This window comes from Hippichthys cyanospilos, chromosome 22, assembly GCF_059441005.1.
Source record: "Hippichthys cyanospilos isolate Australia breed blue-spotted pipefish chromosome 22, RoL_Hcya_1.0, whole genome shotgun sequence".
Classification (NCBI taxonomy): Eukaryota; Metazoa; Chordata; class Actinopteri; order Syngnathiformes; family Syngnathidae; genus Hippichthys; species Hippichthys cyanospilos.
In genome coordinates, this window is record NC_142390.1 from 3,399,991 (window position 1) to 3,411,987 (window position 11,997).

General features: G+C 43.3%; 1 protein-coding gene across 8 annotated transcripts in view; it reads right to left on the reverse strand.

Moving 5' to 3' along the window:
- The window catches only part of cald1a (caldesmon 1a), a 36,428-nt gene extending 24,714 nt beyond the window's left edge, over window positions 1-11,714 (reverse strand). For 7 of the 8 annotated variants that reach the window (XR_015864125.1, XR_015864126.1, XM_088406018.1 and 4 more), the window contains exon 1: window positions 9,765-9,905. Coding sequence is in view for 5 of the 8 variants with exons in the window: in XM_088406018.1 (XP_088262144.1) it covers window positions 9,765-9,785 (21 nt within the window). In the remaining 3 variants the exon portion in view is untranslated. Of the gene's footprint in view, window positions 1-9,764; window positions 9,906-11,622 lie in introns of those variants that run through there. The other variant, XM_088406014.1, reaches the window with a different exon arrangement.
- Between the last annotated feature and the right edge of the window lie 283 nt (window positions 11,715-11,997).

Sequence of the window (11,997 nt, forward strand, 5' to 3'; positions counted from 1 at the left end):
CTCATGATTTGTGCCCTGCGGGTTACAGTCCAGTGCAGCTTATCTCTACTAACCACCAGGAGACAATCCAATATGTCTATTCAATTTATGTAACAACTATGAAATGGAAGTGAAAAACCCTCCATATACCATCTTTTGTTTGGTTAAAACAAACTAGGCAAGATAAACATCAACAAGCTTTCTTGGGGCGTAAGCTTCATAAATAACTAAAGAGGAATGTCTTCAAACAACAACCTGAAAACTGAGTTCAAAACTGCTGCTAATACAGTGAGAAAAGCAGTAGTATTAAAACAGTAGCCTTAAAAAAAAAAAAAAGACTTTCATGCTTTTGTGGCTTTTGTTGGCTTGGGCTTGACACCTGCCTTGCGTCAGAATAAATGAGAACCTGCCAGGAGTCTGCGTCTCCTCAATGGGACATTAATCTGTTACTAGTGAGCGGGCCGACGACGCCGGTGTAACCAGGCACTGATATATGGTAGGTTTTAAACCAATCACCGCTACTGCCAACGGACGATGGACTTTATCCAGCCGACAACAATATAAAGCACGAATCCAATGGAAAAAGATTCAGAGCGAACGGAACGCAAACGACCTCAGCTAAGGACGAAAAATGAAACTGAGGGGAGTATGTTTTTGTCTCGGGCGACTACAAAATATCCTAAGAATGAACAGAAGCAACGAAGGTAATTCCAAGATGCGCTAGCGAGGGGAAAAGACAACACTTGCGACATGAAAGCCACATTTCGGTCTCAATGGATAAAAAAGAAAGGGACACAAGCAGTGGACAAAAAAAATGATGTCACAGTCAAACCACACAGAAAACATCTTCCCATCATACCTTACATGGAAAAACACTGTACATAGTCCGAAGCATGATGCAATGAGCCAATTGCAAACATAACAGCTGAGTGAGTGCAAACCGGCAATTTGCGCAGAGGACATATTTGTTTAAATCTCTCCAAAACGCCGTAAATCTTCATCTCCCTTGTCTTGTTTTAACACACGTCACTAACTCACATGGCGGAATGACATTTTTTCCCCTCTTTTTTTGTGCTGCCAGACTGCTTTTCAAGGGTATTACATGACAAGGTATTTTTTCAAAATAAGGGGCTGCATTCCTTCAGGGAGATAGGAGGGGATTAAGGGGCGGTTTGGGCCCAGGGTAGGGCGGTGGCGTCAAGTAAGACGACCGGACCGAGAGGCTCAATTACTCACAGTGGACGTAGTGAGTGATCGCATCCATATCATAATAAACTTTTCAATTAATCGACTAATTAGTTGGTGTCCTTTTCTGCCCAAATCGGCATCAACCTAAGATACCCATACTATATCTGGGATAAAGATGATACCAATACCCGAACTTTGCGTCGAGATATTTTCTACTGTGAACAAAACAATTTAAAGATCAGGGACTTCAAATCCCAAATGAGAAAAAAAAAATGTACGTGCAACCTCTAGGAATCTTGTAGGAAGGAATTAAACAAATACCACAACACTTCCCCATCGCATCAGGCGTCTGCGTCCTGACCCGTGATGCATGCCATTCCCATCTATTCCCGTCATAGCACAATAGACACTATCTAGCGAAAACAGAGAGCGTCCCAAAATGAATTGAATGGGCCGATAAGTTCTGCGAATGACAGCGAACCGCACTCAGCTACGTGACTTGTGTGCCGCGCAAGAGCCACACGGCGGGATGACAAGACTTCATTTTTGCAACGACAGCAAGCGACACACTCGGGGAAGAAGGAACGTAATAGGAAAATGACACTTTTTAATGGGAATACTGCATCGGTCAGCAGAAAATTCCAGGGCGCGAGCCCTCCGCTTTCCACGTACATCCCAGCTGCCCCGATTGACGGCGAGCCCCAAAAATGACACACCTTTGTTGACACAGCACATTCCGTTTTGTCTCGGTGAGAGAAGAGCGCTCACTTCTTCCAGACATTCCAGTGGTGTCATAGCCAAGGTTCTTTTCTTCCTGGGTGAAGATTTACTAGCTCCACAGATTCTTTTGTGCAAGGCTTATTAGAATGGCAGGTAGCCAACAAGGGTCCTCAAAGATAACGGTTTCTCCGCATCAAGGTTCTTCAATTACCAAGTATTGTGACGTCACGCTGTACCGCAGGTGGCTTTTCCAGAAAATTCTACGGACAAAAAGTCTACCAGCGCAAGGACCCGAGATCCTTATATCTGCCCTACCGCGGTGTCTCATTTACGTTTATGGGCGAAACTCCATTAGAAATAACAAAGGGGACTGTCATGGCTAATAACGTGGAGGCCAGTGAGTATATTTGATTCAACGGCAATTAGGATTTCACTGGTGCCATTTCTTCACTAATATGCGTGTGCTTATTTTAGGCGCCAGCCCATTAAGGCCACGGAACGCCCAATCATCTTTGAATTCCATTAGCATGATGTGGTATTTACCATTAAATTGAGGATAAAATTCAGCTTTAGAGTTTAATATATGTATGGTATTTAAGCCTTCTAATTCTTAAATTTATTGGAATAACACATATCTCTGACAGCCATGAAATTGTAAATAATTGAGCGGCGCTCTTCGGAGGCTGCTCGCTCCGCCGAGGTTGTTTTTTTTATTTTTTTTGTAGCTGATGGCATAACTGGAAATGAGATTTGGTTCACAAAGCAGCAGAGCTAAATGAGAATAAATCCAAAAGTGCAGTTATTCTCCCTCCTGAGTTTTGTCAACGGAGGGGTTAGGCCATCTTTTGAAGCCTGGGTCAATCGAGCTCTCAAGACACTTCTTCAACTTTGTCCGCCCCGAAATATCAACTCTGCATTTTTGCTTAGTATCGGTGACCAGTCAAATCTTACACAATCGGATAACAATGAGCCAAGACATAAAGAAGCGAAAACGAAACGGTTCGGAGTAGCGAGACCGGGATCCAAACGGGGATCCACAGCTTTTCAGTACTGCGAGTCCTGAGAATCCAACAGTTTCCGTGGGTAAAAAAAACTGCACTTTTGAGTAAAAGAAAAGAAACTTTGTTCAGCGGTGGGTATGGATGCATTGGGGTAAGAGAAGGCGGTGTTGGGTATTTATTTTTCGAATCAAGCTACTTTTAATGAGGCCACTAATTTCCCACCATTGCACTCTATTGTATGTGTGCCCCGTCCAACAAGCAATCCAATGAACCCTTAATAAAAAGCTGAAAGCAACCCCCCGCGGCCCAATCCGAGTCCAAAAACAACAAATGCTAATGAGCACTTTTTCAATCGCGCCAATAAATAAGTCATACTGTAGAGTCTGTTTTTACCGTGAATCCATACTGAAATACCGAACGCTTCAGGTCATTAAAACCGAGCAATTACATTTCATGGACGTCTTGTTTGGAATTCAACGTTTTGCGTGACATGTGCCGTCTCTAATCTGAAGAGAAGTAAGCATTATTCTAAATGCGCTGGCTAATTAATCCTTGCTGCCATTCTAGAAGGCGTCGCGCTGAATTTGTTTCGATATAAATTGCATCTGTTGAGCACTTTGTTTTTGTAAAATGGCTTCTTTGGGGCAGGTGTCGTGCGTTGCTTTTCGCCGGTTGTAAATATGAGTGGACAGAAGCATTAAAGCCAAGTTGTAAGCCACCAAGAAGGTTAAACTACAGCAGGGCACATCATATGAATCAGCCCTTGGTTTAATAAGTACCATTTGGCTGTCACCTCAGTGGCTACGGAGCAGCTCGATTACAGTAAAGCCCCTCCGGTCCAGGGCTTGGGTTATTCAATAAAACCTGACTGAGTGTTTCTTCCAATCACCACTGGCAGGGCTCTGATGAGGTAAAGAGAGCTCCCGTGCCAACGTCGGCCTTTGCACAGCGCTGTCTGATTAAAATGCTTTTCTAAAGCCATATTTTTGCCCTCGCCGCGCCCTTGCCAGACACGACTAGAATGCCGGGAGACAAAATACAAACGAGCCAATAGACGGTGAAATTAATCCGCAAAAAACACAAGAGCTTATCGGAACGAGATGGAATGTGCCTCGAATATCCTAAATTCTACACATCGTCATTTCGATACGTGATACTCATTTCCCGTCCCTCAATTTCAGCCTTGTTTTACTTTTGATTCTACAATCTTCGGTAGTGGTGGTGTTGTACTATGGTTGAGTTGTTGCGTATATATTACAACCCGAGCTATTTTTCTGAAGGTATGTCCCTCTTCGCCTAACTACCTTACATTATTTTGATAACCTACTATAAACTTTTATATGCAGTTGGTGTCGAAACTGCAAACGCTTTCACTTAAGCCGGAGACTACGCAGCGTAAGGAATGGTTTAAGGAAGAACTGTTATATAGATCAAAATCAGTTTTAGATTTCAAATTCTTCAAACCATTGCCAAGATGGCAGCTTGACACATCCTGCTATTTTTCCAGCTTTATTATGTGCTCTATGACCTGGAATGACTTTTCTGTCCATAGCTTTATTTTATTTATTTATATATTATTTTATATATTAGGGTTTGCTTTGTTTGTAGAGCGTTGATGGAAGAATAACTGCTTTTTGATCTTCGGTCCTAATCACTTTCACCAACCCCTCCCTCTCGTGTCAACAGGGCAGCGACACGCCAAGTGGAAAGTATCGGCAACAGCGGAGCGTCTCCAACGCCGGCCTTGTCGGTAAAGCATTCCTGAGCGATCCTGCGAGGCTCGTATGCAAATCTCTGCGAGTATGCTTCTGATTAGGAGGCACAAAAGACTCCACTCTATAAATGTGCTCGAAAAACAATTACCGCCACTCCTGACTGCAACTCGGCATGAACTCCGGGCTATGCAGCTGCCTCGTGTAGGAGACATACAGTGCATGCATTGACACAAAGTCAATCCATTGCATTAATCTTCCTCCCAATGACACGACTGACAATTTTTACCTTCGGATAGTCACATTCCAGATTTGAGCTGCTCTAATAATAGTCATTCTATCAAAATGCCCAGTGGCTTGCAGGAAATACTCATGACTAACAACCACCTACAGCGTAGTCACATATGGGCCGAGTCAAACTTCAGGCCCTCGACAATACACAACAAACGACGACGGGCTGTCTCAGAAAAATCACACCGCAGCGAGGCCAACTACTACAAACCTTTTGCACATGTGTTTGATGCAATTTTGCTCCGTGCGATAGGTGGCAATAGTTACTGTTCCTACGTGATGTACATTTCGCGCAATGCGTTGAAGTGATGACCGGCATCATGTCCGCAGCTCGTCGCGCGCGGTCAGCTTGGTGTGGCGAAACTCAGTCGGAAGGCCGGCGTCTGTCGAGAAATGTCCATACGCAATCTTCGCTCCGAATTAGCGCAAAAGACCGGGCGAGAAGTGGACGTGACAAGGGAGGAAAAAACAAGCGGGGTTAAAGTCAAAACCTTTATAATGCGCAAATTTATCAGCAGAATTTCTCTCGTTTTTTTTCCAAATCCAAACTTTGGCTGTGACGCAATACGTACCTGGGCAGAACAGGAGGAGATCCATCGTGAGTGAAAATGAAAGCGGTATGTTTATTTGCGTATAAATAAAGCTCCAGATGTGATGTCGCACCTCCCAAAACACATTTGCAAATTCACGATATACGTGTAAGTTGGTTAAACCAAGGAATTCAAAATGAACTCATTTGTGAAGTCCTGCCAAGGTACACAAGTCCATTTCGAAGTCTGCTTCATGTGCATATCCATTTAAGGACAAAGCGATTGTTTTTATGCGTATGATGTCATTTCTTGCCACCGTTGGACAAATCTCACACATTATGGCGGGCTTCCAATACATCGTTCGCGCTCGCCAAGCAAACACACACACACATAACCTCAGTAAGCCACCAGCATAAATCCAGCAAGCCTATTAGTGACCCACACACTGGCCTGTCTGTCCCTAACCCCTCCGGCGCTCTTTTCCTCGTGTGACTCAAGAGCGGTTAACCTTGTTCGCAGTGTAAACACATGACCTCACTGATCATGTGTTTAAACTCAAAGGTATTTTTCACACACACATCCCTGAGATGTACCTCACCCTATTACCCCCGCGCTCTTTCCAAGTCCGCATCAATCCGAAAATGAGGGTTTAAACGCGGATTTGACTGTCTTATAATGGTACCAAATGAATGACAATGAATTACTTTATACATTTGAGTAATCAATTACAGGTACTTTAGTAGGTAATTAAGTATTTACTTGGAGATTAAATAGTTACTTGTTTACTTTAGTTACATGAATGCTTAAAGTATTTGATTAGTTCAGTACATATAACCTAATAAATTACTTTGGTACTAAATTGCTTAGGGTAATTCAATACTTTTAGGACCTAAAATAATACATGACTTTCAATGAATTAATCGGAGGATCAGTCGTACATAAAAATGAAAAAAAAAACAAGGATTTGATGGTGATGAAGATGAGGGAGGGAGCGAGGGCTTAAGTACTGCCGTGCACGTCTGCGGTCCCGCTGGGAGGACGCAAAAGGAAAGCACAAGGCCAATCAGCTAACAGAGACATTTCCTGTGCTTGTATTATCAGACAAGAAGAAGCCCAAAGGCTAAACGTTCCTGTCGAAAACACTGTACAATTCTTCCAATAACCCGCTTTGGGCAATGAACATGCATCATCGCCGGATGACATCAGAAGCGGCGCTTTTGAAGAACTGACCTCACTCTCAATCAATCATCCACAAAAAAAAAAAAAGTGAGCAAGAGAGTGTTTCACCTTTAAAGAAACAAAGCAATGCTGCCTTGCTGAGATTAAAATCATCACCCAGTAAAAAACAAAAAAACAAACAAAGAAAAGGATTACAAATGTCTTATTTCACCGCTTTGAAAACTTCTGGCGGAGCTTGGCATCTGGCAGAGAGCAGATGGCAGGCCAACATGCCAATTACCAATTCCGACATGCCATGCTGCTTATTAGGCAATCTGGCTCGGAGCGATAGCGCTTTAAAGGCAGAAAAACGCCATGAATGAAAGGTTGATACTACGAGCATTTGTATGACTAACATCGGGAGAGAGTCAAGGGGATTGGTTCACTCCTACGGACAAACGTTGCAGTTCAATCCAAAATAGGTTTGCAGAGTTCCCTATTTCGAGCGTTATCCCAAACTGACTGCTCAGGCAATCTGTCAATCAGCTCACGGGTACTCCAACAAGACTCGTGATTGGCTCTGGTTTGACGTGAGGGCCGTTACTCCGAGGGCAACTCCGGCCAAGGCATGGAAAGAGGAAGGGATAACAGTACACCTCACCTCAGTACACCTTACTGAAGGAGGTTCCGTCATTTAAGAATAACCATGTGGAGCAATCTAATCTCAAATATGTAAAGCATGCGTAACGAAAAACGGTCTAAATCTCACACATTGTCCCTTTAAAATCTCAAATAACAGCAGTTAGATATCACCAACATCTGCAAAGCTCTTAGGGTATATTTTCCACGACCTAACTAAACACGATCTAATGTTTCATGCCCTCGTGCGATTTCACTTGCAATTAGGCCGCAAGACCGCTTTCACTTGTTACCCTGTCAAGACTTAGGATTTCTTTTTCCTATTGCGGATCTGTCTGAGGGTCCAAAGAGTGTGGTTGGGGATGCAGAGCATTCAAATTACATTCCGTGCAATTCACTAGGAGGGGTGTGTGGGAGATTAGCTGCAGACCCCATAAGTTTCTTGTCAAAACACAATCCTTTAAAGGCTAGACAATTTTGAAAATAACCGCAATTGTTTTGCTGTTTGCGATCATTTTGCTCATTGATCTTTCCTCAATGTAGCGTATTCTTCCGACTATAAGCAGCACTGGAGTATAAGCCGCACCAACAAAAGTTGAACAGAAATCAGATTTTTGTCATATATAAGCACAAAGAAAGCAAGATTCTCCAAATAATGTCATCCATAGAAAACCGTTGAAGGGTTAAAAAGACAGGAAAACATAAATGACAGTTTCGCGGGTCCGTGATGAGAAGAAAGTGGGATAATGGTGCTAGCACCTGCTGCGAGGAATCAATGTATGTTTGGCTAGCGCGTCTGCATGCAGTGACTGGAAACTGAATTTGGGAAGAACAGATTGTACATTAAAAATGTATTTTCCGTCCGATTTCCTTTGAGTTCGCAGCTGCTGCTCGGTGGCGTAAGAAACGCCCGATTCCTTTTTTGGAACTTGAGACGCAGCCGGATTAAGGACTGCGCGTGTGGACGCATGTTGATGACGACGTAAATCAGGCAGGCGGGGTCTCTTGATGTCTATTTTTTTTTTTTAGCCTCAATCAGATGGAGAGAATCGAGGCAGCGGAGAGTAACAGGAGGCCTTTGGCCACACATTGCAAGTCCAGACTCCGGAAATGCATGGCAACGTTCCCTACATCCTGCCGGCCCGGCCCGGCCCAAACGCCAACGCAGCCTCTGTTATCGCCCTGTGCAATTACCTCTATATTTGCTCTGCACTGTGACAATTACACAATCCTGCTGTGCATGCCGCATTTTACTGTCAAAATAAAATGCATTTTGGATTCCATTTCCTATCTTTAGACACGTCATTAGGGAACACCTGCACAAAGCAGTGCGATCCAGTGCAAGAGCTCTATCAATAATTTCACCCTGACAGAAGATAATGCACTGTCAGACAGTGACTGGATTGATTTTTGTGGTTGCAGTTTGCAGTGGTGGCAAACTATTGGAAACAGCTGTCAGTATGATGCAATGCGCTTCTCCGTCACTGCAATCCAATAATACAGTATTGTGCTGTGCGCGCCAGTTGAAATCGTTGTAAAAAAGAAAGAATTGAGGTAGCACATCCAAGACAGAAACCCACGGAATTACAGCTCCATTCCTGGGAATTGGTAGGAAGCGATAAGCACTATTTGGAACTAAAATTCATTTTCAATATATAAGTCTGACTTTGAAAACAAAACAAAAAAAAAGTGCATCAAAGTAGCTGTTTCATTTGTAAAGCATAACATTACAGTCAACAAAGATGACATTGGCTATGGCTAACATTGTATTCACCTAAAAACACATACACACCACTTTAGGCTGCGCAGTTAACCGCTAGTACCAGTGTATTAGACTGAACTGTGAAAGTGTACCGAATGAGGGGTTCCATCAAGAAATTGGGGAATTGCTGAAATCCCTAACTTGTCAGCTCCTCCCTCTCATCAGATACTTTCATTTTCAAAAGCATAGAAGAGACAAAGACACTGGTGCAGATCCCTCCCTCCCCTCTCCATCCATGCATACATTTCACACATGTTAGTATGTGACAAAAGCTGCGTTCAAAGACTTGAGGGCCAACTCAAGTTCAGTAGGAGCAGGGGGACAGTTTAGCTTAGGGGGTGAGGAGATCATAAAGAAGGTGTTCCCTCGAAACCAGATACTTGCTTTTAAATATCACACTCAAAGGGGGACATTTGTGGTCTTTGGACGCCGTGTTAAGAAAGAAAGAAAAAAGTTTTCAGAATGGAATTTTGTTGTCAAGGCATAAGTGGCCTTCATGTTCAGAGAGCGCAAAATTGCGCACAAAAACGCAAGGCCAAATCACCATCGCTAACTTTCTTTTGCACAAATGGCTTGTGCAAATGTTGACCTCAAGCCTCCGCGGCTGACAAGGCTTGTGAAAAGTTCGGAGAACGCACAAAGGAGGGAGCGGCTAACGGGCCAAACATGCTCCACAAATCGCGCAGCGCACTGCCGCCCTTTGTTTCAAAAACACGCACCAACGAAGTTGGTTTGCGTCACAATAAGCGACTAGAGGGCCTGGATATTTTTTGCGTGATCTTACCTGCGGATCGTAACGGGACATGATCTCTTGGGTCGAGTGAGAGGAGAAGAAGTAAAGCAGCCAGTCTGATGACGCTCAGCAGCTCCACGCAGCACTGTACAAGCCCAACTCAAGCCCCGCCCCCTTTTAGGGAGGAAAAAAATCCAGCACAGTTGGACCAGCACTGAACTATTTTGCAAAGTCCGCACTTTGTTTCATTCAACTTTTTTTGTTGTTGTTCTGCAGCAGGGGGCATGTGGCGATTCCGCCGCACTTTGTTTACTTCTTGTTTTGTTACCTAAATAGGTGCAATCACTTTGTTTACAAAACAACTTGAAAAACACGTGTTTACAAAGGGCTTTGACAGACGGGGCGGTGCACATCAAACGCAGCAAGATCGTCATGCTCGTCTAACATTTAAAAGCAACAAAGAAGATCTCCACCCAGACAGACGACTTCGCTTGTTTGGACGGGGAAAAAAGTTCGATTGGTTAGCCTTCTTGACCCGCACTTTAGCTCGATAGACTGCGTCCTATTTCGAACGACATCCGACACAATGCTCCGTGTTTTTTTGTTTGTTTTCTTTTACCTCAAGCATCCCTCATGTTGAAGGATGATGCTGTTGAAACTAAATCTTCACAGTCGACATACAGTCCAGGGCTTCTCAATTTGTTACCCGTCACTCATTTTTCTCTAAGGTGACAAAAACAATGGCTGCACTGTTCTTTTATTCCCTTCCTGCGAATTACCAGCAGCACAGCTTTGTCTTTCCATTCAAAACAATGATGCACTGAACAAAGCCTTGAACTTAAGAGCATTAAGCCACTGGTGCAGAAATGAGCACCATATGCGCCGCTGCCGCTCTTTTTGCATGTGTCTATTTCAGATAAAGGAAAAAAAAATATGAATGCGGCATGTTGATTGCGTGCATGTGCGGATGTAATTGTGTGTGCGGTAAAATCCGAAGAAGGAAGAGAAACAAAGACGAGAGGGGTGGGCAATGTGCAACTCTTCTCATTCCTGAGTAAAATGATGAATTTCAAGATAAACCCGTCATCCATCGCGCATGCTCTTCCACGACTTTCATCCCAGATCATGTTTGCAAAACTTGGCTCCGAAACGCGTTGGGCCGCAGGGATTTCATTTGCCAAAAACTCCTGTCGCACTGCAGACGACGGGTGTCAAATCTACTGCCCGCGGGCTGGATAAGGCCCTCAAACAGGTCACCCCTGCCCATAACACCGTAACAGCTATATTACGACTATGCATTAAAAAAGAAAAAAAAAAGTTTGTTGTTGCTACACTGTTATTGCATGTGTTGCTTTTCTTGTGTGTCAATTGGCAATAAATACCACAACATCAATGCTAATGACTGTTAGCCTGTCAATATTAGTTCGGTGGGGTTACTGCATTTTGTATTGTCATGCAACCGTTTCCTAAGAGCACATGCATTTCCCAATCTGCTTGACAGTTTTTTTTTAAAAACAAATGTTTTGCCAAGATTTCTCAAGCCGCAGCCACGTCATGTCCATGTATGGATCGTTACCACATCCTTAATAATGTACAGTATGCCTCTCTATCATACCTAACAAAGTTCAGATTTGATTTATGAAATCTGTATATTGCAACCGCTGATGGCGAAGGGATGATTGGAAGCAGATGCATGTCAAAGCCTTTTTTTTTTTTTTTTTTTTTTTTTGCAGCGTGCCGGATGCAATATGCTGCAAGTAGCCTTGATGAAAAAGATAAGTGCTTAAGCAGAGAGCTGCCTTTGATAAGCAGGAATCCTGGAAAGTGGGCTAAGCGAGCGAGGATGTCCTCGAGGTTATTCGGTGGCATCTCCCATCACAGATGTTAAAATTGCCCCGGTGACACCTACCCTGAAAAAGTCCCTCTTAATCACAGCGGTCGCCACATCAGCAAACAGCGAGGTTCTCTCTGGATGGATCGGATTTATTTATCACGTGCTCTCTACAAAGTAAGTAGAACAGAAAAAAAGATTATTAAAAAAAATCCAATCGTTTGATGCATCTTAAGAAAAAAAATGCTGTATTGTGAAACATAGGGCACCTAAAAGGAAGTTATTAGTATTTAACAGGTAAACAACATCCCAAAAAAGACAGATTCACTTAAAGATAAATAAGATAATTTGACCTGTCTGGCCTACTTGAGGATAGATTTCCACCCAAGCCACCAAAATGACTTCTCCTGCAACACAATCATGCAAAGTTGGTTTTCTGTATAATCATCCACA